Source organism: Camelina sativa, chromosome 3, assembly GCF_030686135.1.
Source record: "Camelina sativa cultivar CO46 ecotype springtype chromosome 3, ASM3068613v1".
In the NCBI taxonomy this organism is placed as follows: Eukaryota; Viridiplantae; Streptophyta; class Magnoliopsida; order Brassicales; family Brassicaceae; genus Camelina; species Camelina sativa.
Window position 1 is genome coordinate 329,085 of NC_141882.1, and position 23,988 is coordinate 353,072.

The window sequence follows — 23,988 nt, forward strand, 5'->3', positions numbered from 1 at the left end:
TTGCTTGGACTAAAGATATTAAAATCTGATTTTGGCTCTACTAATATTAATGTCGGACTATAGCTACTAAAGTCTCAAAACAATATTCTATAAGCACGCATTGCTGGAAAACCTAATTACAGGGGGACATAAAATCCCAATAATATAAACTAGGAGATATCAACTTTTGCCCTATTTGGAGTTGTTACATTTACAGTTTTCAAACAAAAATCACGAACCCATTGTTTTTTGTGATCCTACAAATCTCTTTTTTTTTTTTTTTTTTTTTTTTTTTTTTTTTTTTATAATTTTTTAAAGATTCTACGGATCTCTTGTGGAAACAAGCAAGACAGAGACAACAGTCATATTATATTTTCTTATCAAATTTATAAACATTTTAGCTTTGTGTAAATATCATCTAACTATCTAAGAATTTTATTTTTGTTGGAAACTATCTAATAAACTTAATTTTCTTAAAAGATCAGAAGTAAATGTTAAAAAGCGAAAGAAAAAAATACAGCAGAGTACGAATGGTAAAAGAAAATAGTAGAAGAAATAATTTGTACTAGAAACACCGAACACAGCGTTGGTATTTCTATACTAATTGGCCCGACAACTACCAACACACGACATATGTGCTTTCAGCAGTTTTGATTTGGTAATATATCATTCCAAATTTTTCAATTACTTTTAATACTTAATTCGCTGATCATCAAAACATTTCTTTAATATAAAAAAATTAGTTTGTGGAGTGTGTTTTAGGTATCATATTTCTTATGTAAATCTATATATTTAAAATATATTTTTGATCTACGCACACGTACGTGTTCAAACTGAAACTTGTTTTTCTCCTAATTATAGATGCCAGTAAATATTAGTAAGTTGATTTACAAAATTTACAAAGGAAAAGGGTTACAGAATTCATGATATTATTTAGCAACAAAGCATATAATACTCCGCCATTGCGATTGTGGAATTCGATGAGTACTAATCAAAGAGTGTTATAGTGTGAATATGTTTCGTTTGTGGGAGATTTTAAATTATACTACTACTAGTGAAGCATGCTTCTTTGAATGGTCAATAAGTCAAAATTATTCACAAACATGCGAGAAGGGGGGCTTGAGGTTTGACTTCTCCACGTAGAGATTAGATGCTGACTCATCATTCCTCAGCAGCTGTCGACTAATTTGGACACGCTTCATCCACTAAGCACTCCTCAACACGTGTCACGCCTGCGCGACTCAAACACAGTCAAATAAGAAATTGTTAGGGAAAAAAAAAAAAAAAAACAACAACTACATCGGGACGTTCTTACTCTGTTAAATGTCCAGTTACAAATTTTTTCCTGGGCTTTAAGGCCCATTTTATGAAAGATTTATAATTAGGATACAGTATACACACTAAAGGGCCTTAATTATATCAAACAGAAAAATCATCCCGTTACGTGTCAGAAGCGTATTGTGCATACAGTGTACCGCGATACAGGGGATTAATACTACGCTCCACCGACGTGCATATGGGCGGACATGGTCGGTCCATTAATCCCTTGCGCATCTTATTCCTTACGCAACAATACTTTCCCACTTCTTCTCTTTTGGATATATATACTTTCCAATCTTTTTTTGTCATTCAAAATATCGTCGACATAATAACTACTATTCCATGACTAAAATATATCTCTCTATGGAGTTCAGCTATAACTTCAAACAAAATATCTATCTTCATAAATAATAATATATACTTTCGTCAGACTGATAGTTAATTTCTCTATTTAAGAACATTAATAATTGTTGTCATCAATGTCATGTTATGAAAATTACCAAGCACAAGACACGTATTATCCACGCTTTCACTCTCACTCGTCGAAAGATCTCACACGTACACAACAAACCCACTTTGTACCGACTTAATAAAACATCGTAGTCCCATCCGTTTATATATATAGTCCAAGAAAAACTTCATACTATCTTACACACTTACATCAAAAAAATCAAAAGCAAAAAAAAAAAAAAAAAAAGATATATCAGGAAGAATCATTTATATGGCGAGCTTGCTAGATAAAGCCAAGGGCTTCGTGGCTGATAAACTCACCACGATCCCTAAACCGGAGGGTTCCGTCACTGACGTTGATCTTAAAGACGTGAACCGCGAGTCCGTTGAGTACTTGGCCAAAGTTTCCGTCACCAATCCTTACAGTCATTCGATTCCGATCGGTGAGATCAGTTTCACTTTCCACAGCGCTGGCCGGTAAAACACGCTTTCTAACTCCGTCGTTTGGTTCCTTTTTTTGTTTTTCATCCATGATCCATCAAAAATAAATTTCGGTTCGGTTTAGTAATCATATAAGTTAACAGATGGTCACCTGGTTTGGTTCTGTTATGCTCTGTTATTTCCAACTTTCGTTTTGCTCGGTTATGCTCCGAACGAATGTCTTTTCTGTTTAGATTGTTCGGTTTGATTTTGATTTGTTTAAGTTGTGAAAACGAAAACCGGCTAGATTACAAATAAATTTCGGTTCGGTTTACATATGCAAGTCGTGCGGTTTGTCTTTGCTTGTTGGTTACATATTGTTAGAACTAACGTTACATATAACATAAAAATAAAAAATCTTAGGCATCGTAGTTTCATTGATTAATTCCATATTATGGTATTGTTGAATTATTATTATTATTATAGAGATGTATAATGCTGCAAATGCAATGATAAAATATGATAGGGAGATCGGAAAGGGGAAGATACCGGACCCGGGTTCTCTCAAAGCTAAGGACATGACAGCTCTTGATATTCCAATGGTGGTGCCGTATAGTATACTCTTCAACCTGGCTCGAGACGTTGGTGTGGATTGGGACATTGACTACGAGCTTCAAATAGGTCTCACCATTGACCTCCCTGTTGTGGGCGAGTTTACTCTCCCTATTTCCAGCAAGGGCGAAATCAAGCTTCCTACTTTCAAAGATTTCTTCTGATCTTTTTGATCTACTTAACCTATGAGACGATGATATATAATGCATGTAACGAATGGGTTTGCCTATATATAATCAATAAATGTTCTTTTGTGATCCTATCATGTGAAAAAAAAAATCAATAAATGTTTTATAATTTCAGTTATTGTTATTTTTTCTCCATTGAAATTTTGTAATTGCATTAAAAAAACAAACCAAATGCAAGGGAAATCTTAAGTCAATTTGGTAAATTTTATATGAAAACCAAATGATCTGTTAAAGTTCGGAGTTTTTTTTGTTTGTTTTTTCCTTTTGGTCTTCTTTAGTCTGGTTAACCGGGTTTAATTCATTATCCGCAGAGCTTTCTTTCTCTCATGCATGTCTAAAGTAAATCATGCAATTTTCGGAAGCAACTTTTGGGGGTTACTTTTATGTTAGGTTGAATTGTAGTTGAAGAAAAACTACAATTCTATTATTTATTTTAATTTTAATGGCTCGAGAAAAAAGATTTAGAAGAAAGAAAGACTTTTGTTATCCAACAAGTTAAGACAAAAATATAGACTATCATCAATTTATTTTCATATAAAGCATCATTAAAGCTGCATGCATGCATACATGTAAATAAAAAGTATAATAGTAAAAAAGAAAAAAAGAAAAAGTTAACCTAATTTTGCTAAACCAGATAGAACCAAATTTGTGAATAAACTTAAAGATAATCCCTGCAGACTCCTAGAAGGGAAAACACCATAGATAATATGATTCAATACCTTATAATTCCTAGAGACTCTATCTTCGGTTTTTTTTTTTCCAAATAGAAGGTGAAGAAAATTCCAGCGAGAACACGAGCCGGCGGAAGGGTCAGAGGTGGGATGGAGTTTGCCGGTGGGATGGAGTGTGCCGGCGGGGTGGAGCGTCCCAGCTTGATGGAGCGTGCCGGTGGGGTGGAGCGTCCCAGCTGGATGGAGCGTGCCGGCGGGGTGGAGAGGAAGCAAGCCAAAAAGACCCTTTTCACTTTAAAAATCTATTAAACAAAAACCTTCTTTTTTTGTAAGATATGTATAAAAGCTTTCTTATTTAGATGTTATCTTTTCTAAATATGAAAAAGCCTTGAAATATCAAAACCTAAAACTTTTGTAATAGGTGAAAAGGGCACATTTTTTAAATTGTGCTTAGGGCACTCGTGAATGTTGGGCCAGCACTGGCAGTTGGATGGAGTGTGCCAGCGGGGTGGAGCGTTCCAGCTGGATGTTGTGTGCCGGCGGGGTGGAGCGTACCGGCTGGATGGGGCTTACCGATGAGGCTGAACTTGTCGCCTGGGGGGTAAAGCACGCCGGAGGAAGGAAAACCCATTGCAGTGATGAAGGAGTGAAACCTTTGCTTTAAATTTGTACGTAGTGTTAAAGGCAATTAAATAGATCTCAGAACGTGAAAGTTGTAAAAAGTAGAGAAGTGTTTTTATTATATATATACTGGAAGTTGGGAAAAACTCCGTAGAGCCTTATGTATTATCATGAATCATATTTATACAGAGTACACGAGTCTGTGACATACAAAAGATATACTCAATATAGATTTGTGTTTATCGTATCTTAATGGATATTATTTAACACTTCTAATTCAAATAGGAGAAGGTAAATGAACCTAATCTTATTTCCCTTAGTTTTTATAAAACAAATGTACTTTTAAATATGAATTTTAAAGTGCTACAAATTTTACTTTGGGGTATATCATTTACCAGTTTTATCTCGCAAGAAGAAAAGCCATGGCCAGTTCTATATCTCTGGCCTCTCTACATCGTCTTTTGCACTATAGATTTGCTTATGTGGATCTTTGCCGTAGTATGCTTTGCTTCAGAAGATAACCTTGCCGAATTCTTGAAACGCAATATCTTGGGACGACTAAGTCACATCTTTGGCTTCGCGATACTCATCCTCCTTCTCTGTTCTGTTTCCCGTACCTTAGCGATATGTTTTGGATTACCTTTTTTCTTGTGGCTCCTAATGGCATTACTATATTCTCTTTACATATGCGCATTCGGAAAAGATATGAATGAGGAACAGCTTCAACGAATATAAGCGTCATAAATTTTCTTACTTTTTACTTTTTTTTTGTTCCGCATATTCACTTAATCGAGATTATTTTTCTAAAGATAACTTTAGACGTACTAGCGTTGCCTTATCTCTTGCTCCTGTCTTTCTTTTGTTACTTTGGCTCGTTGAGGTCATCTCCACATTCTTCTAAGATTTTTTATTTTATTAAATAAATGATTTCAGGTTCCAAGATTACCAAAATCATGTGAATATAATACTAGAAATTGTTAAACTATTACTGTGCCTTGTTACTATTATAATAAATGTAGCTTAAGATTATCTTCTTTGTCAACGGCCATTTCTTGTTCCGGTAACAACGTACCACAAGTTACTTGTTACTAGCTTGCAAACGTTCGCTTCTGATGCGAGCTTCTCTTGCGTAGATTATTTCTGACAAAAAAAAAAGGTCTAGTGACCTTGGGCTTAACACATAAAAATTCTCAACTTCTTACGGTCTCCCACTAATGAAATATTTTTTTAGAATAATGTGAATATAATTGTCACATACTCATAGCAGAAAATCAATTTCATACTCACTTGGCAACTGACGCTAGTGTGGTATGTCAACTTACGTGTGAATATGTGATGTTTTTATTTGAAATAAATTAATAATTGAAAATGAGCCTTGGACCTAGGCCAAAGTTATAAAAAGAAAAAGAAAATTGGAGGTTGCTTTTGCTTCACAAACAAACAAACTTTGGCTAAGCTATACAAATAGTGAATATAAGTAGACATGTTAAGACATGGAAGTTAGTATCGATGTGAAGGATCTTCGTCTGCTAAGAAGATCTGCGAGACAAAGTCTTGGAAACGAGAAGAGTAGATCTTGGGATGCACAGCTGAGATTGTCTTAGAGCTGTGTTGAATAGACTTGTAACAATGTTCAATGCGTTTTCTCACACCATAGTCTTGGAAAATGTCTATAATCCCGAGATACAATATCACATCGTACCATTCCTCTCCTCCTTTACTGTTCTTCCGCACCACACTGCCTGATTCTCCTCTCTCAACCCTTCTTGCTCGCCCCGGTATCTTCATCCCGAAGTTAGTGCTTGAGCTGCAAGAAAGCCCATTTTTTTCATTAACCCTTAGTTCTGCTTTCTGGCATTTTGGATTTGAACACAAGGAAAAGGGAATTCTCAAAATTGGTTACCTGTTATGGAAAATGTTGGTCAAACTTGTTTTGGAAACAATGCTTCCTTTTGGAGATTCAGAAGTGTTGGTTGGAGCATGACTCGGGATTATACTTGCTACTGATTGTATAGTTACTGAGTTCTCACTATCAACTGAATCTGTATGGATGAGAATAAGAATTTCTAATGTTATTTGCACGACGGGGTTGTCTCTAGCTATAGTGATTTAGTTTTAAAATTTAAGATCATTCAAGGCACTATTTGAAAATCACCTCTGCTCGGAGTGCATGAATACATTGTAGACGATCTATCTGGAGAGTTTGAAGCTGTCTTCATAAACTTAGAGCTATTGCTGTCAACAGAGCCTGCAAGATTTACCGAAAAGTGTATGTACCATTTCATATATTCTTTCTTGGTGAATTACAGTAAACATGAGAAGAATGCTAGGGAGAGATTTACCTCGTGATGAGAAACTGTCGTATACCGGGCTTAATCCATCAATTAAACCTGAAGGGAGATGCTAGTGAGGAATTTGATATTATAAGCTACCACTAATATTAAGAACAGAGACATGAGATGCTTAACTCACCTTGACACGAGCCTTTTACTTGTAAATCAAGCATTAAGCTATAATCCATTATGCCTTCATCTTCCAATAGTTCACAATCTAGCTTTGTTTGCCTGCGCGATGGGAAAAATCCTTTGAGCATCGCCTAAATCATTCGCTGAGACGAGAACCAAGATACGAAGTAGGAACAGAGAAAACTCACTTAATGAGGCGGTGTCTGGCCAAAGAATCCACGTAGAAACAAAAATCAAGGTCAATATCCTTCAAGATGGTTTTATCTCTCACTTTTATCTTCTTGTTAGTCCGACCTTGTGATGAACCCTTAAGATCATAGACCTCGTTCATGAAAACATCCGACTGCAGTATGTTTGACATGACGACAAAATATGTCTGCTCACCAGAGAAAAAAACAATAGTTTCGTTTTAAGCAATAGTTGATATATAGTTTTGTAAGCCAAACATTATAATGATTTCCACTACATGCATGTGGGAAATAATCCGGTAGAGTCGTCGTATATATACCTTGTCACCTCCAACAGGCTTGACAGAGTGAGCTCCATAATTCTTGGACAACAAGGTGGACCTGTATTTATGAATATGACGGAAGTAACCAGGCAACATCTCTAGTATAACCTTGATTTCGGATTTGCGGAGAATCTTGATGAGGAAACGGTCATCTTTAGAGAGAAGAAACATGTTACCAACTTTGCCAGAAGAAAGCTTGCGTAAAGTCTCATCATTGCAGATAGAGGTCATGTATTCGTCATGGTTAATATCCTCAAGTTCTTGTATTAGTCTGCAAAATTAAAACAGAGTAGAGAAGGAAATGGATACACATATATACCTCCTCTCACTAAACCTAGAAGACTAGTTATTGCAAAGAAAGAAAAGAAAGAGAAAAGAGAGAAACCTGAAACCCAAGGGGCAGTAATCTTTCCATTGAAACTCAGTAATGGTTCCGGAGGGAAGATGTTTGATGTGCTTGGAAGAGTATCGAATCCTGTTTTTCTCAGTGGCTTTCACGTCCTTTGATTTTATCTCCCTTGTAAACATTTCTTCCGCTTTAAACACTCTCCTCATATCTTCTCATCTAATCAGCCCACATCCCTTTTCAATGAAATTAATCCCACAAAACTTTCAATTGGTGAAATTGACATTAAAAAATCTGCAGAGATTTCGAACCCCTATATCGGAAATAACGTAGAAGACAGAGAACCCTAAGATTGAATTGGCTCAAAACCCTAGAAAACGAAAATCAAGACAAATAGAGATGCCGAATAAATTTGATCATACCAAGACAAAATGATCAATCATAATGATCTAATTCATATAAACCATGAACTCCACCAGAAGATCTCGTAGGAGAAAAAAAATACCAAGAGATTGATATATACCTGTTTGAGGAGCTGGGTAAAAGAGAGAGAGAGGAGGAGAACAAGAATAAGAGTGCGTTGGATTGTGAAAGGGGAACGAGAAATTTTGAGAAAAAAAGTGATTTGGTATTCTTTTGTTCTGTTGGAGACGTAAACAAAAACGAAAAAAAAAAAAAAAAAAAAAAGGGAAAAGGGAAACAAATGAGGTTTTCTGAAAATCTTTTTTTGCCAAAAATGGGCGACGAAGTTCGCCGCTCGATGATCCAACTCATATTTCCCCTCTGTTTCTTTCAATGAGGGCAACCAATTCCCGCGTTCTGTTTCATATCATTTATTTCCGTTACCAATATATTAAATTTATTTTGTTATTTAATAACACTTTTAGGCCCATTAGCATTTAACGGCCCAACAAAAAAGCTCTTACGGTATTTGACGAAATCTGGGCCGTTGATTTGACATACCTTCAAAGTCGTGGACACGTGGTCAAGCGGAAATTGTCGACGTGCTTCCCTCACTCACGTATATTATTATTTTAGAACGTGACTGCGATGAAATATTATCATTCACTTACCGGCGAGCAAAAACATCTATCATTTTTGTAGACTCTATAGTAGTTTTCATGCTTATTAGAGTCCCCTGCAAGTATTTCCATCGACTATATATATCCATAGTGATTATCTTGTCATGTTATGTTAGTATTCAATGTCCAAATTCATGGGATCCTTTTTTTTGTTGTTGTTGTTGTTATATAGAGAAAAAGGAAAAGAACGTAACTGACAAAATATTTTCCGTCTCTCACCTAATAAAAAGCTTTACGATTTTCAATTTTACCGATCGGAATCTTTAAAAGGAAAACATATTTATAGTTTCTTCTCGATATAATATCCACATGATCAATATATATTGACATATTGTTGCATGCCTTTGTCTACAAAAACAGATACATTTTTACTTAGAATTGCTTATAAATAATTGGAAAAGGTCAAATATAAACATCGATCGAGCTGTATACTTTTTATACATGGTGGTCACTATCTTATAAACTAATAACCGGTCCATATAGTCCTTGCAACACACACACTTCCACGCAAATTATTCAATCTGGAATGTAAAACGCTGAGCGGTTTGCATATAACTTAGTATTTCTTGTTTCAGCTGGTTCGTATGTAGGATCAAGATATATATTTTTGTCAACACTTTCTCATATAATTTCAACCTAGTGTACTAGTTAGGGGTAACATGGAGCAAAAGCAGCCAACCATCGCCGGCGATGAAGAAATTGCGGCGGAGAAACCGTTAAGACCAGCATTCCAGAAACCACCAGGGTTCGGTGATCAACAGAATCCACCACCTGGAACAACAACGCTTCCACGTCGCCGTCCGAGACCAATCCATCCGGCGTCATTCTACCCTGATGAGAAGAAACGCCGCTGTAGTTTCTTCCGCTTTTTCTGCTGCTGCGTTTGTATCTTCGTCGCCGTCATTCTCCTCCTCATCCTCATCGCCATCGCTGTTTTCTTCCTTTGGTACAGCCCGAAACTCCCCGTGGTACGCCTCGCCTCTTTCAAAATCAGCAACTTCAACTTTTCCAGCGCAACATCCGACGACGGGTGGTCGTTTCTGACGGCGGATACAACGGCGGTGCTCGATTTCAGAAACCCTAACGGAAAGCTGAGGTTTTACTACGGAGATGCTGACGTGGCTGTGATTCTCGGAGAGAAAGACTTTGAGACCAACCTAGGGTCAACGGAAGTCAAAGGCTTTGTTGAGAAGCCAGGGAATCGGACGGCTGTGATTGTCCCGACGAGGGTGAGGAAACGACAGGTGGATGATCCGACGGCGAAGAGGCTACGGACAGAGCTGAAGAGTAAGAAGCTGTTGGTGAAGGTGACAGCTAAGGCTAAGGTTGGATTGGCTGTGGGAAGTCGCAAGATTGTTACTGTGGGAGTTAGCCTCAGATGTGGAGGCGTTAGGTTACAGACGCTTGACTCGCAAATGGCCAAGTGCACCATCAAAATGCTTAAATGGTACGTTACGATTATTTAATCAAATAATTTTCCCCAAGTACTTTAGATAAATCATTTACGAAGCCATTTGATTGGATTGCTATTGCAGGATCATATTGCGGTCATGATGCAAGGGTGTCTGTTTGACCAGCCGTGCCTTTCAAATCAAAACCATAGAGTTATACGAGGAATTTGTATGACCTTTTTTACGTTTAACTTGTCAAATACTGATGCATTGCAGCCATTTTTCTTATTGTAATACATTAATATACACATACACTCATGCAATATGATCATTGTTAATTTGGATCATCTAAAGTTCCAAATTGCCTCAATGTAGACATAGATTAAGGTGATCAATGCTATAACTAGAGGATATTTATGATTATAATTAAACTTTCTGCCAAAAAAAAAGAAAGAAACATTAATAGTAAAAAATTAATCGGTTGATTGATAATTCGAGTAACTAAAATGGTTAATTCTGCTATTTTGGGAAAAAGGATATATATGATCATTGTACGTAGGAGAAGCAGTTTAGCGTTATACTACAACAACAAATATATATATATATATGATATATATATATGATAATGATTTGGACAATAGAACGCTATTATGCGCGTTTGTTAGAAACCAATTTAAGTAAATCAAAACAAATTACAATTTGCCAAAAATACCGTATCCGTACATCTCAACTACGGTAAAAACAAAAATTCTTCAAAAGTCCAATCAATTCCTGTAAAACGATCTGTGTCTCTTGAGTATGATAAAATTATAATTCAAATTCCAAACGCTGTGGGTAAAGTTGAAGTGGTGGGAAAATGGAGCAATTTCGAGAGATAGGAGAGGTATTAGGAAGCATAAGAGCGTTAATGGTGTTCAAAGACAACATTCAAATCAACCAACGTCAATGCGCTCTACTACTCGACCTCTTCACCGCGGCCTACGATTCAATTTCCGAATCCATGCGATCTAATCTACGCTTCAAAGAGAAGAACACTAAATGGAAGATTCTAGAACAGCCCTTAAGGGAGCTTCTATTGGTTTTAACAGAAGGGGAGGCTTATGTTAGAATGTCTTTAGAGCCTAAAATTGGGTTTTGGGCTAAGGCTATTATGCTGCATTGCAATAGAGATTGCACGGAGCTTCACATACATAACTTGCTCTCTTGTCTACCGAGCATCATCGAGGCTATTGAGACAGCGGGTGAGGTTTCAGGGTGGGATGAAGAAGAAATGAGCAAGAAGAAGTTGGTGCATTCTAACAAGTATATGAAGCAATGGAATGACTCTCAGATGTTTACCTGGAAGTTCGGGAGAGAGTATTTGGTGACAGAGGAATCCTGCAACCGGTTCGAGAGTGCTTGGACAGAGGACCGTTGGATTTTAATCAAGGAGCTTCAGGAGAAAAAGCAGCCCGGTTCAAGCAAACACGACCGGAAGATGGCTGATTTCCTTTTCAAGAAACTGGGAGATGGAAACGAGTGTCCCAAGCTGTTTCCGTCTTCTCTTCTGGTCAGCGCGAAAGATTACCAAGTGAAGAAAAGATTAGGGAGTGGAAGTCAGTACAAGGAGATTACCTGGCTAGGCGAGAGCTTTGCGCTTAGGCATTTCTTTGGGGATATCGATGCTTTGCTTCCTCAGGTTACTCAACTGCTATCTCTTTCACACCCAAATATTGTGTATTACCTTTGCGGATTCACAGATGAGGAGAAGAAGGAGTGTTTCTTGGTCACAGAACTGATGAGTAAAACACTAGGTACACACATCAAGGAGGTATGTGGTCCGAGGAAAAAGAACACTCTCTCCCTCCCTGTAGCGGTTGATCTCATGCTTCAGATAGCTTTGGGTATGGAATATCTCCACTCGAAGAAAATATACCACGGAGAGTTGAATCCATCAAACATTCTTGTCAAACCAAGAAGAAGTAACCAATATGGAGATGGGTATCATCATCTGCACGAGAAGATTTTTGGGTTCGGGTTGAATTCTGTCAAAGGGTTCTCTAGTAAAAGTGCTTCTTTGACGGGCCAGAATGAGAATTTTCCATTCATATGGTATTCCCCGGAAGTCCTAGAGGAGCAAGAACAGAGCGGAACTGCAGGAAGCCTCAAGTATACTGATAAATCTGATGTGTATAGCTTCGGGATGGTTTGCTTTGAGCTTCTGACAGGTAAAGTGCCATTTGAAGATAGCCACCTGCAAGGAGATAAGATGAGTAGAAACATTAGGGCAGGGGAGAGACCGCTTTTTCCATTTCATTCACCTAGATTGATTACAAACCTGACAAAACGATGCTGGCATGCTGATCCGGATCAGCGTCCAACTTTTTCATCGATAAGCAGAATTCTCCGGTACATCAAACGGTTCCTAGCTTTGAACCAGGAATGTCATAGTAGTAGCCAACAAGACCCGCCCATTGCTTCTCCTGTGGACTACTGCGAGATCGAGACTAAACTATTGCAGAAGCTTTCATGGGAAACAACAGAGTTAACTCAAGTTTCACAAGTTCCTTTTCAGATGTTTGCATATAGAGTTGTGGAACGAGCAAGAACTTGTAAGAAAAACAACATGGAGGCATCTGAATCGGGAAGTGAATGGGCTTCGTGTAGCGAGGACGAGGGTGGAACTGGATCAGATGAGCAGGAGAAGGAAAGAAGATTGTCAATTTCAAATGATGTAGGTATGATGAGCAAGAAGAAGCATGTTTCAAAACTGGTGAAAAGAGCGTCAGGCCTGAAACCAATAAAAAACCCAGGTGAGATTATCACAGAGGCTCTCCCATACATACATGTGAACCTTGTTACTATATCTACAAAAGGAATAAAAATTCTACTTGCACTTTTGGATTTTGTGTTCAGGAACTCCGAGAGGGAAATCACGGCATCCCCCACTAAGCCCATGTGGGCAAAGCATGAGAACAAACTCAGAGAGTCAACTGATACTGATAAGCCCAAAGATACGAAGAACAAACTCTGGTCATGCCTCAGACTCTGAGCTTTCATAGTCTGCAGGACAAACACACAAAAATTCAACATACATACATGCTGTACAAATCAAAAGAACAATGTACGGTAATTATCTATGGGAAATGCCTACAGATAGGCAGGCCTTATATAGTTACTTCAGGCTGGTGACCCCTTGTAGAGATTCAGTTGCTACAATATATAATCTTTAAGGTAAACAATCATAAGAAGCAAATTACTGTATACTAGGCCTGATGTTTTCTATCAATCATAAGAAGCAAATCACAAAAAGAGTATTAAAGGATGCATGTTACATAATAAACAATGCTCCATGGATCTAAAAAGCGAACAGCATCACTTCACATTATTCAACTAAGGGTTTCGAATTTGATTCCAGAACATCAAAAAGAATGATCAATGACAATGGAATTCCGAATTTGTAATATACTCAAAAGGGCGTTCATAGAAATATTATAGAATCACACATTCACACTGTATCTCTCAATCTATCAAAACCTTCGTTTTCTCCAATTAAAGTAAATTAAAAAAGAATCGAGGGAAGATTCATACCCTCCACCAGCGACTAGGGAGACTTGTAGATGCTGAGGATGGGGTCGTTCGGTGGTTCGGTATCGGAGCCTCGCCAATTTCAATACCTCCGCCGGATAAACGATCGTCCAAAGTCCCAACCGCCGCGGATACCGTCACATCCTCTGACGCTTTGTGTCAATGATTTGTGAAATTACCAAAAAGTCCCTCGTTTTTAATGAGTTATTATATTTACTTCTTTTTTTTCTTTCTATAAAATGACATAATTTTCTGATAATTAACCATATACATAATTAAATACATACACGAAATTTTTTTTTAGGTCGTCTTCTTTGATGTAAAACAACGTTGTAAGTTGTTTTAAATACGTTTTACATCAAAGAAGACGACCTAAATTTGATGTTATATCTTAATGAAATTTTGTTTTAAGTACGTTTTATGACTTTATTAATAATATACCCTAGTAACCCTACTGAATTGACAAAATTAACCGATGCTTGAAAGCAAGTGGAGTTTGTATATAAACAAATAATTTACAGCTAGTTTCCTCTAACATCCGTCATTGTCACCCTATTTAAAAAAAAAAAAAAAAATACATTTCTAAACTTTTGAGATGATGTATGTAACACAGAGAATTTGAATTTTGTTTGACAAATAAATCGACTATTTAATTAAGCGTTGATTTATGAAACTCATCAACAAACAAACAAAAAGTAGTGAGCTATTAGGATTAGAATACAATTATTCATCAAGTTATGAGCACGTCTTGGGAGCATGGCACACACCATATACTTAATTTGACAAAGTAAATCCTCCATCGTCAATGTGTAACTACTATAATAGTTCAAGAGTATTGCTAAAAAAAAACACAATCAAGAACTAATATTGTCATTTGCAAATATATAAATTGGAATTAGTTCTATTTGATCTCTATGTATTATGTAAATCTTGGGTTAAGGGTTAAGAGTTCAAATAAGTGTAAATATATTTGGTTGGTCGTCACGTTATCTCTTGGTCAACTTGACCTGGTAAAAGACCTATCCCTTAAAATTAAAAATAATACTTGTAGTTGATTGGTTTCTAGATTATCTATGTCTGAAATTATAAAATTCTAAATATCGAATCTTAAAAATTGCTAAAGTCCGTTGACTTCTTCTTCTTCTTCTATCCTTAAAGAATTGCTCTCTCTCTCTCCCTCTGAATATATATATATTCAAACTCCATCGCCGATCTTCTTCTTCTTCTTCTATTTCCCAGAGTACCAGTAGTAGTAGAGAGTAGATTAAGATTCCCCGGAAAACGAAGCAAAGTGCAAGAGAAAGCAACAGTATTTTTTTTTGTTTCCTCCTTTAAGCTTTCCAGTTCAAACTCTTTTGATTATTTATTTAAAGGGAACACTCTTGAAAATTTCAAAAGGACTCTTTCTAATTTATATATAAAAAAAAAAAAAAAAGCTTTGTGAATTCATTCTCACCGGAGAACCAATTTGCCCCAAAAAAAAAATCCCCCCTTTCTTCGAAGGTACGTTTAAGTTTTCCTCTTTTTGGTTGTCTAATTTTTGCCGTTGGAATGTTGAATTGCTGATTGAATTAGAGAAATATACATATGTTGATTAATTCGGATTGTTATTATTATTTCAGTTGCGGTTAAAACAAGCAAAACCCTAGAGAAGCTTAGTCTTCGTCGGAGAAGAAAGACACACTCCGATGAGGACAAGCGGTGACGTTTCCGGAGCAGATGCTGGTTCAACAAGACCTGACGAAGACATATTGTTCAAAGAGGAGCTCAATGATTCTTCTTCGAGCCCGATGAGAAATCGCCGAGACGATTCGAATTCACGACCTGGGGGGTCTCAGAGACTCGTCAAGGAAGAGACTGATTCAGATTCTTCTTCTAAGAAGAACACAGCCACCACCCCCATAAACAAACCTATTCACTACACAGATCAACAACAAGCCGAGCTTCTCAGGAAACTTGATTCTATTAAAGATCATCTTCTCCGCGGTGGAGCTAATGCCAGTGCTAATGTTGGGGCTGATCAGCCACCACCACCAATGGGTTTCCATCCTTCTTACTACCATCCATATCCATCTTATGGAATAATGTATCCTACCACGAGTCATGTTCCACCGTCGCCTTATATAGACCCTTATGCATTCCCTATCCTCCATAGGAAACCTCAAAACTTTTATCCTCATTACCCGAATCATATGCTGCCTCCTCCTCCTCCTCAAGGTCAGTATGTAGATATTGGTCCTGATCTATTTGACCCACAGTTACAGGATCCTAGATTCTTTCCTGCTACTCCTAGTAGGTACGGTGACGGTGATGTCCCATATAGCCCTGTTGTGCACCACCACAATGAGAATATGGGTGCTTTTAGTCCACATGCTGATGTTCATCACACGAGGTGGCCTAGTGAAATTGATTCTGATTTTGGTGGTGGTGCCTTTGCTCGTGGTTATGTCCAGAAAGCTGTCTCAGATTCTGATTCCCGTCGTTGCCATCCTTTAGCTGGCGGTGCGCCTTTTGTTGCTTGTCACAATTGCTTTGAGCTGCTCTATCTGCCTAAGAAGAAGCTTCTTGCTCAGGATAGGCAACAAAAGCTGCAGTGTGGTGCTTGTTCTGAGTTTATCAGTGTCAAAGTTGTTGATAACAAGCTTGTTTTCTCCTCTTCTGCCCTTGATGATAGAAGCGAACCAACCGCAGTTGTAGATGATTATCCACTTAAGGATGAGGAACCAAGAATACACCAGGAAATGAAAAGTGTCGATGCTGTATCGCCTAGTGAACTCTCAGACGATGAAGAAAGAGCGAGCATTTCTAGTGAACCCCAGAAAGAGGTTGTCAAGTCTGTTCGCCGCAGAGCACAAGGCGCAAAAGTTCCTCCTCCCCCTCCTCCTGTAAATTCTAATCTTCTTGAGCTCTTTGAGTATTCTAATGTAAACCGAGCTGCAATCACTTACGGAATGGCCCAGTTAGGGTACAATAAGCAAGAATCCTACGCGAAACAAGACTCGCTGAAACCAGAATCAATAGCTACCGAGACTGATGTTTCTTATAATGAGTACTATAATAACACTGGGGTGACTGAAGATTCAAGTATCACAAAAACCAGCAAAGAAGAGAGCAGACCAAGAAACAGAAAACAGAGTAGTGAGTACGGTTACCCAGATAAAATCATCTCTAACGACCAAAACAACGAGCAGTTAGAGGTTTGGGTGAATGGGCATCTGATACCGGAAGATCTGGTTATCAGTGCTGAGAAACAAGCTGGACCAGTTCAAGCTGGCAAGTACTGGTACGTTTTGGTCACAATTTGATTTACTTAGGACAAAAGATTGATCAGTTGCTGAAGAGATCATCTTTATCTTATGAATCTGATTAGGTATGATTACCGTGCTGGTTTCTGGGGAGTGATGGGAAACCCGTGTCTCGGTATAATTCCAGTGAGAACATTCTTCACTAATCTTCCATTTATTTTACCTTCACGGTTTTCTCTGTTTCTTGTGAGTTTGTTGTATTGGTGCTTGATGGAGAATAATTGGTTGATGCAGCCATTCATCGAAGAGTTTAGCCTTCCAATGCCAGATAACTGCGGTGCAGGAAACACGAGCGTGTTTGTGAACGGAAGAGAGCTTCACGAAAGAGATCTTGAGTTACTCTCAGGGAGAGGTCTTCCTCGAGGCAAGAACCGTGCTTACATTGTTGATATATCAGGAAGAGTTCTTGATGGAGACTCTGGTGAAGAACTTAAGAGTCTTGGCAGATTGGCTCCAACGTAAGGAACAACACAAGTCTTTGTAATAAAGTCTTAGATCAAAACTTTTAGTTGATTATGGGATATATTAACTCATTTGTTGAAAACTGAAACAGGATTGACAAGGTTAAGCATGGATTTGGCATGAGAGTCCCAAGATCATTAGTGTCATGATGCTTCTTCATCAGCTTGATTCAGCCTCTCTGGTGCCGATCTTCGATTACAGTGTAAATTGTGCTTGTGATATAAATATAACACATCATTGCTAACCCATAAGTTCTGTTTTTTCAGTTTAGTTCCAATCTTTGTTTTTGTTTTGGTGTTAAAGTTAAAGATAACCATTTGGACTTTCTTTTGCTTCTTTTTTGTGATCTGGTTGATGTAAATTTGATCATTTTTTTTTATTGTGGATAATCTTTTGGAAAATATGACAGAAGATATAGATCTGTTCCAGGCTGTACCTGAACGTTTTCCAGAAAAAACAGAGAGACAGTGAATTACAAAATCAACTTCAAGTAAGACGGGTCCACGTAGCCAAGATTCAAGCCCATTGAATAATTTAGTCAGTATGGGCCTCGTGGTCGTGGTAGTGGTGTACCATGCGTAGTTTAACTATTTCTTAAATTTTATTATAAAAAAAAATTCTAGATAATGTTGATACGAAGTTTAAAAACAAAAAATTATCATGAATATTAACGAGTATAACCTATTAACCCGTATATTGATTATTTAAAGACAAATTTTTTTGTTTCGTCTGATGAGATGTTTAATTATATTTGTAAGCATAATCTAGACAATAATTTATATACTCAGACTCACACAAGGGGTTTTTAGGTGCGAGATCTCTCTATCTTCGTTAGACTTTAGTTGGGAAAAAAAGGAGAGAGGTCTCTATCCATCATTTGCTCCTAAATCAATGAATACTGTAGGAGTAGGACCATTCCGAAGTGACATATATTCTTATCAGTTTTTCGTTTCACAGTTTTGTACTTTCCTTCAAATCTGTGTTATTTTATATACTTTATATATAAAAAAATGATAGACATTACAAAATACAAAACTGAATCACATAATGTTCATTACAAATAAAGATTTCTTTACTCTATATTTTAATTTTTTCAAACTTAATTATAAATCATATTTTTAACGTCTTAGAAAAGTACTTATGCTGTTTGACAAAAAAAAAAAAAAAAAAAAAAGTACTTATGCTATGGTTCTATGCATTTTTTTTCCAGTTACTGTAAATAATTAATGCTCCTACTATGGATGGCTTAATCATTGCTTAAAGAGACAAAACATACAATCGCTTTAAAATTTGTATCTTAAAAAGCAATTAAGGAGGCCTAATCATTAGAGTTTTCTTTGTTCTGAATCTCTCACCACAAATCTCTTTAATTAAGCCACGGCCGACATCAAATCTTTTGCTTACAAACAAACAAACAGACCTAAGAGTGTATAGTTTTGAAAGAAGGAAAAAAAAAGAAAAGAAAAACAGAGTCCGCTCTGTCTTTTATTATTTCAAAGAAGTTCATCGCTTTCAACGCCAACCAAGAAAGCTCAATTATTAATATTAGAAAGAAAAAAAACGCAGTGATCTAATAATCATTAGAATGGATTCATTAAAATTGTTGTCTAAGAACATGAAGATTGAAGGAAACCCTTTCTTTGGTTCTTCTTCTTCTTCTCACCAACGCAATCAAATCTTCCTCAAATTTGTCGCTTTCTCCCTCTTGATCGGTCTCGCTTACCGTTTTATCGTCACTGACTCCACCGTCTCTCCGGTCACCCAAGTTCAAACCCCGCCGGATTCTCCTTCCGGTCTCACTTCCTTAGCTCAAGCTCCAGCCTCCCCAGGAAACATCACTGCAACCACCATTGCTTCTCAAAATGGTAAACAGAGATTCTTTTTTCAGTCATCAGTCATTAATTAGTCCCAAATTCGAGAAATCAATTCAATTGAGTAAGATCCAAGCAATTGAGTTCCTTTTTTCTTTCTTTTTTTCGTAAAAACCCTAAATTTAGCCCCAAAAAAAATTGATTTTTTTTTTTTTTTTTTGTTATTTGGGATAATTTAGTGTTCTGTTCACCAAGTGTTTGATTAAATTCTGTGTGTGAAATGAAACCATTGTAGTTAGCAGCAAGTGTGATATCTTTACTGGAAAGTGGGTACCAGACCCATCAGGTCCAGTCTACACCAATGTCACTTGCCGTCATATCCAAGATCACCAGAATTGCTTGAGCAACGGACGCCCTGATGTGAACTACCTTATGTGGAGATGGCAACCTCGCGACTGCGATCTCCCTAGGTTTAATCCTGAGCAATTCCTCCAACAGATGAGGAACAAATGGTGGGCTTTTATCGGTGATTCCATCTCTCGTAACCATGTTCAATCCCTCATCTGCATTCTCTCTCAGGTACCAATTTCATATCTGTCTGATTTGATTCTCAAGTTGGATTCTTTGTTTGATGTCAAATTCGATTTGCCTTTGTAAAGGTAGAAGAAGTAGAGGAAATATACCATGACAAGGAATACAGATCAAAGATTTGGAGATTCCCTTCTCACAACTTCACACTCTCAGTCATTTGGTCTCCTTTCCTTCTTAAAGCTGAAACCTTTGAGAACCTCGATGGTGTTTCCTTCTCTGACATTCAACTCCACCTCGACATGTTAGACCACACTTGGACTGATCAGTACACCAATTTCGACTACGTTGTCATCTCCGGCGGCAAATGGTTCCTCAAAACTTCAATCTTCCATGAAAACAACACTTTATCCGGATGCCATTACTGCCAAGGGAAGAACAATCTCACCGAGCTCGGTTACCTTTACTCGTACAGGAAAGCGCTACGTTTGGTTCTAGACTTCGTCGCCGAACCAACCCATAAAGCTCAGGTTCTGTTCAGGACAACGACTCCTGATCATTTCGAGAATGGGGAGTGGAACACTGGTGGTTTCTGCAATCGAACGATGCCTATTACGGACAGCCAAGGAGAGATGAAGACCGAGGATGTGTCGATGCGTGATATCGAGCTCGAGGAGTTCCATAAGACAACAGCATTACCACAACAAGCCAACATTGGATTACTTGACACAACTTCAATGTCGCTTCTCCGGCCAGATGGACATCCCGGACCGTACCGGTATCCTAATCCTTTCGAGGGGGTGAAGAGCAACGAGGTGAATCATATTCAAAACGATTGTCTTCACTGGTGCTTACCCGGTCCGATTGATTCATGGAATGATCTTATGGTGGAAGTGATGCTTAACTGGGAACTGCACAGGTGACGGATGTCAAAAGACGAGAATAGCCTCCACTTCACGTGCTATTTATTATTATTGTTGCTTTGTTGTTGTAATTAGTTTGTTCGTATTTTTGATGTGGGATATATAGAAACGCCGTGTCGTTTTACACAAATTAAATAAGAAGTGTTAGTTATGCAAATATTATGTAAAACTTATGCAAAAATTATGCACAAAAAAATGTATAGTTGTTTTGTATGAAAATACAATTCAACTGGAAAAAAAGTAAAACTCATGAAAAACTATTTAGATATAAAAGAAATATTTTATACAATACATTACTTTATACGACTTTAAGATATAACATAAGACAATATACATTCTAATGTGGTATATATATTTAATTAAGATTCGATCAATGGGACGTTTTACTTCCTGATCGGCCGATGTTATGTTGCCGTTCTTGATCAATGGGGCGAAATCACGTTAAACTTATGATTTCATATCATTTAATCCGTTTTCTACTATTGGCAAAAGTTATGCAATATTATACAAAAAAGGTATAGTCATTTTGCATTAAAAATACAATTTAACTGGTAAGAAAGCAAAACTCATAAAAAATAATTTTAAAATAAATAATTATTTAAACCTAGCAATGTTTGTCGGCAAAACATTGCTAGGTTTTAGATCCTATGAAATATTTTCAATCGGGCGTCTTGATGAAGATACATAATTCCTCGAGCAATACCATTTATGATTTTGATTCTCGTTTGCCAACTCATATTACAGCCTGTTGTTTTGTCTACAAAACAACAACAACAAAAACACATTCAAATTGTATACTACTTAAAAGACACATTCAAATTCTATACTACTTAAAAAAGACACATTCCACTAACACAGCTTTAAGAAGACAACTTAACTAACCCAAGATAAAAGAGGCGAGACTTCCATTCTCCAGGTACTCGTAGATAAGCATCTTCTCCTTTCCATCCACGCAACTTCCATTATTATGTTGCATCATCATGCGTGCATGAGTAGTTAAAGCGATAACTCTTACCTAAAGATATATAAGTATAACAGAAGAAGAAAGACAATGTTGCTTTGCTCGGAGGCACAAGAACAACTATACTAAACGTCTAAACCCAATAATAGGGAGAGACTAGACTATATTAACTTGGAGAGAAAGGCTCTCTCAATTGTCAAATCATAATTAACATTTAAACCAATCCTCCCCTGAACCGGATCAGGTTTAGGCTACACATTTACCAAATTTAAAACTAACACTTGATCTTGACCTACTAATGCCATGTAGCCCAATTTACCATAATTTGCTTATTAAAAAAAGGAAAAAAAAAACTGTATTTTTTGTTTCTAAATTGGTTCTATGTTTTTGGAAAATAAAAACTTAAAACTCATAAAAAGTAGAAACTGATCACTATTTTCTCAAAAAGGTTCCGTAATTTTTCTTTGTCATCTCTTGTTTCACAAAAGAAAATAAATTGTTATAGCTTTTATAAATTGTTATAGAGGCCCAGTATTTTGATTTTTCATCTTCCAATCGTAGTATCGTTATCGACTTATCGTACCAAAACTTTAACTGACCAACCTTAATAGCGTCCACACAAAACGAACAAAAAAAAAGAGAACCACCAAAAAAGAAGGTAATTCCCAAAGAACTTGTAGCTATAACCACGAGCATGGTCTATAAAGAGACTACGTACGTACCATAAATGAAAGGAGTGAGCATAAATATTTCTCAAGAAAACAAGAAATCAAGAAGAAATAAAAATCCTTTAATTTCACAATCTTGAATCTTGCTTTTAATGGCGCAAGCACACACTCCACATAGCAATCATACCGAGTCCGGGAATGGGTCACCTCATCCCATTCGTCGAGTTAGCAAAGCGACTCGTTGAGCACCACTTTTTCACCGTCACATTGATCCTCTCCAGTGAATCTTCTCCTTCTAAGGCACAAAGATCCGTTCTTAACTCTCTCCCTTCCTCCATAGCCACCGTATTCCTCCCTCCCGCCGATCTTTCCGATGTTCCCTCGACGGCACGAATCGAAACTCGGATCATGCTCACCATGACTCGTTCCAATCCAGCGCTAAGAGAGCTTTTCGAGTCTTTATCAGCGAGGAAACGTCTCCCGGCGGTCCTCATCGTCGATCTATTTGGTACGGATGCGTTCGACGTGGCCGTTGAGTTCCACATGTCACCATACGTTTTCTATGCAACTACTGCCAACTTCTTGTCATTTTGTCTTCACTTGCCTAAACTAGACGAAACGGTGTCGTGTGAATTTAGGTACTTAACCGAACCGGTTAAATTTCCCGGCTGTGTCCCCATAACCGGTAAGGATTTGGTCGATCCGGCTCAAGAAGCTAAAGAGATTGAGAGAAGCTAAAGGGGTTCTAGTCAATTCCTTCTTCGATCTAGAGCCAAACGCTATAAAGGCTTTACAAGAACCGGGTCCTGATAAACCACCGGTTTAACCGATTGGGCCGCTGGTTAGCACAAATTCATCTGATGTTAACATGAAAGACGAGTCCGAGTGTTTGAATTGGCTTGACAAACAACCATTCGGCTCAGTTCTGTATATATCATTTGGAAGCGGTGGAACACTTACGTTAGAGCAGTTCAATGAGCTTGCTCTTGGTTTAGCGGACAGTGAAAAACGGTTTATTTGGGTCATACGAAGTCCAAGTGGAATAGCTAGTTCGTCGTATCTCAATCCACACAGCCAAACCGACCCATTTACGTTTTTACCACTTGGGTTCTTAGACCGAACCAAAGAAAAAGGTCTAGTGGTTCGGTCATGGGCACCACAGATTCAAATCCTGGCTCATCCATCCACATGTGGGTTTTTAACACATTGTGGATGGAACTCGATCCTGGAAAGCATCGTAAACGGTGTACCACTCATAGCATGGCCTTTATTCGCTGAGCAAAAGATGAATGCATTGCTACTCGCGGAGGACGTTGGAGCGGCTCTAAGAGTGCTTGCGGGTGAAGATGGGATTGTAGGGAGGGAAGAAGTGGTGAGAGTGGTGAAGGAACTGATGGAAGGAGAAGAAGGTAAAGCCATAGGGAATAAAATGCAAGAGTTGAAAGAAGGACTTGTTGGCTTCTCCACGAAGTCATTTAGTGAACTTTTGTTAAAGTGGAAAGCCCACCAGCTAGAAATCAACCAAGAGACGTCCCATTAAACTTACATTCTCTCTGTATGGACCATATCAAAATGCTTCAAAAATATGCATTACGCTTTAAGGAGTCACACCAACATATAGAAGAAACTGTTTTTTTTTTACCTCGTCAGAAACAATATGATTTTCGTACAAATGCTACAAATAGAAGATTGAGAAGGTAACCTCCT

At 37.6% G+C, this 23,988-nt stretch overlaps 6 protein-coding genes, 1 long non-coding RNA gene and 1 pseudogene across 12 annotated transcripts; 6 read left to right on the forward strand and 2 right to left on the reverse strand.

The window, feature by feature from the left end:
• Window positions 1–1,610: 1,610 nt before the first annotated feature.
• Window positions 1,611–3,087, forward strand: LOC104758976 (putative desiccation-related protein LEA14). The gene is made up of 2 exons (XM_010481952.3): window positions 1,611–2,226; window positions 2,696–3,087. Exons 1-2 carry the CDS (start codon window positions 2,021–2,023, stop codon window positions 2,943–2,945), a joined length of 456 nt encoding a protein of 151 aa, XP_010480254.1. The 5' UTR covers window positions 1,611–2,020; the 3' UTR covers window positions 2,946–3,087.
• A 2,512-nt stretch (window positions 3,088–5,599) lies between these two features.
• Window positions 5,600–8,386, reverse strand: LOC104758984 (phosphatidylinositol 4-phosphate 5-kinase 10-like). The gene is made up of 9 exons (XM_010481963.3): window positions 8,107–8,386; window positions 7,623–7,819; window positions 7,235–7,508; window positions 6,915–7,102; window positions 6,734–6,825; window positions 6,604–6,651; window positions 6,417–6,509; window positions 6,165–6,303; window positions 5,600–6,068 (listed from the first exon to the last, which is right to left on the reverse strand). The coding sequence occupies exons 2-9, from the start codon at window positions 7,790–7,792 to the stop codon at window positions 5,762–5,764; spliced, it is 1,311 nt and encodes a 436-aa protein (XP_010480265.2). The 5' UTR covers window positions 7,793–7,819; window positions 8,107–8,386; the 3' UTR covers window positions 5,600–5,761.
• Window positions 8,387–9,174: 788 nt separating this feature from the next.
• LOC104758994 (uncharacterized) lies at window positions 9,175–10,403 on the forward strand. Its single transcript, XM_010481975.2, has 2 exons — window positions 9,175–10,112; window positions 10,201–10,403. Exons 1-2 carry the CDS (start codon window positions 9,325–9,327, stop codon window positions 10,217–10,219), a joined length of 807 nt encoding a protein of 268 aa, XP_010480277.1. The 5' UTR covers window positions 9,175–9,324; the 3' UTR covers window positions 10,220–10,403.
• Window positions 10,404–10,685: 282 nt separating this feature from the next.
• LOC104759005 (uncharacterized) lies at window positions 10,686–13,932 on the reverse strand. 3 transcript variants are annotated; one of them, XR_015594738.1, is made up of 6 exons: window positions 13,627–13,932; window positions 12,927–13,098; window positions 12,374–12,826; window positions 11,671–12,289; window positions 11,395–11,602; window positions 10,686–11,063 (listed from the first exon to the last, which is right to left on the reverse strand). It is a non-coding gene; the product is annotated as an uncharacterized LOC104759005 (long non-coding RNA). The 3 variants fall into 3 exon arrangements; XR_015594737.1 differs by having other exon boundaries at window positions 10,686–11,068; XR_762803.3 differs by having other exon boundaries at window positions 10,686–11,282.
• LOC104759011 (uncharacterized) lies at window positions 10,913–13,098 on the forward strand. The gene is made up of 2 exons (XM_010481989.2): window positions 10,913–12,848; window positions 12,952–13,098. Exons 1-2 carry the CDS (start codon window positions 10,913–10,915, stop codon window positions 13,095–13,097), a joined length of 2,082 nt encoding a protein of 693 aa, XP_010480291.1. The 3' UTR covers window position 13,098.
• A 734-nt stretch (window positions 13,933–14,666) lies between the features above and the next one.
• LOC104759019 (uncharacterized) lies at window positions 14,667–17,825 on the forward strand. Of its 4 annotated transcripts, none has more exons than XM_010481998.2 (5): window positions 14,667–15,126; window positions 15,246–16,906; window positions 16,994–17,054; window positions 17,163–17,386; window positions 17,482–17,825. In XM_010481998.2, exons 2-5 carry the CDS (start codon window positions 15,312–15,314, stop codon window positions 17,537–17,539), a joined length of 1,938 nt encoding a protein of 645 aa, XP_010480300.2. In that variant the 5' UTR covers window positions 14,667–15,126; window positions 15,246–15,311; the 3' UTR covers window positions 17,540–17,825. The 4 variants fall into 4 exon arrangements, 2 of the variants coding, with proteins under 2 accessions (XP_010480300.2, XP_087363668.1); XR_015594735.1 differs by having other exon boundaries at window positions 14,688–15,126; window positions 16,994–17,043; XR_015594736.1 differs by having other exon boundaries at window positions 14,726–14,932; window positions 15,343–16,906; window positions 16,994–17,043.
• Window positions 17,826–18,642: 817 nt separating this feature from the next.
• On the forward strand, window positions 18,643–20,809 carry LOC104759029 (protein trichome birefringence-like 25). The gene is made up of 3 exons (XM_087507543.1): window positions 18,643–19,255; window positions 19,497–19,780; window positions 19,861–20,809. The coding sequence occupies exons 1-3, from the start codon at window positions 18,976–18,978 to the stop codon at window positions 20,650–20,652; spliced, it is 1,356 nt and encodes a 451-aa protein (XP_087363669.1). The 5' UTR covers window positions 18,643–18,975; the 3' UTR covers window positions 20,653–20,809.
• Window positions 20,810–22,427: 1,618 nt separating this feature from the next.
• On the forward strand, window positions 22,428–23,922 carry LOC104759040 (UDP-glycosyltransferase 72B2 pseudogene; annotated as a pseudogene).
• Window positions 23,923–23,988: the final 66 nt, after the last annotated feature.

Coding starts and splice junctions, on each gene's coding strand:
- LOC104758976 (XM_010481952.3), top strand. CDS start 2,021: ATGGCGAGCTTGCTAGATAAAGCCAAGGGCTTCGTGGCTGATAAACTC. Junction 2,227..2,695: donor ACTTTCCACAGCGCTGGCCG/GTAAAACACGCT, acceptor AAAATATGATAG/GGAGATCGGAAAGGGGAAGA.
- LOC104758984 (XM_010481963.3), bottom strand. CDS start 7,792: ATGAGGAGAGTGTTTAAAGCGGAAGAAATGTTTACAAGGGAGATAAAA. Junction 6,510..6,603: donor CGACAGTTTCTCATCACGAG/GTAAATCTCTCC, acceptor TAAATCTTGCAG/GCTCTGTTGACAGCAATAGC. Junction 6,069..6,164: donor ACCAACATTTTCCATAACAG/GTAACCAATTTT, acceptor GCTTTCTTGCAG/CTCAAGCACTAACTTCGGGA.
- LOC104758994 (XM_010481975.2), top strand. CDS start 9,325: ATGGAGCAAAAGCAGCCAACCATCGCCGGCGATGAAGAAATTGCGGCG.
- LOC104759011 (XM_010481989.2), top strand. CDS start 10,913: ATGGAGCAATTTCGAGAGATAGGAGAGGTATTAGGAAGCATAAGAGCG. Junction 12,849..12,951: donor GAAACCAATAAAAAACCCAG/GTGAGATTATCA, acceptor TTTTGTGTTCAG/GAACTCCGAGAGGGAAATCA.
- LOC104759019 (XM_010481998.2), top strand. CDS start 15,312: ATGAGGACAAGCGGTGACGTTTCCGGAGCAGATGCTGGTTCAACAAGA. Junction 16,907..16,993: donor GTTCAAGCTGGCAAGTACTG/GTACGTTTTGGT, acceptor GAATCTGATTAG/GTATGATTACCGTGCTGGTT. Junction 17,387..17,481: donor CTTGGCAGATTGGCTCCAAC/GTAAGGAACAAC, acceptor AAACTGAAACAG/GATTGACAAGGTTAAGCATG.
- LOC104759029 (XM_087507543.1), top strand. CDS start 18,976: ATGGATTCATTAAAATTGTTGTCTAAGAACATGAAGATTGAAGGAAAC. Junction 19,256..19,496: donor CACCATTGCTTCTCAAAATG/GTAAACAGAGAT, acceptor AAACCATTGTAG/TTAGCAGCAAGTGTGATATC. Junction 19,781..19,860: donor TCATCTGCATTCTCTCTCAG/GTACCAATTTCA, acceptor GCCTTTGTAAAG/GTAGAAGAAGTAGAGGAAAT.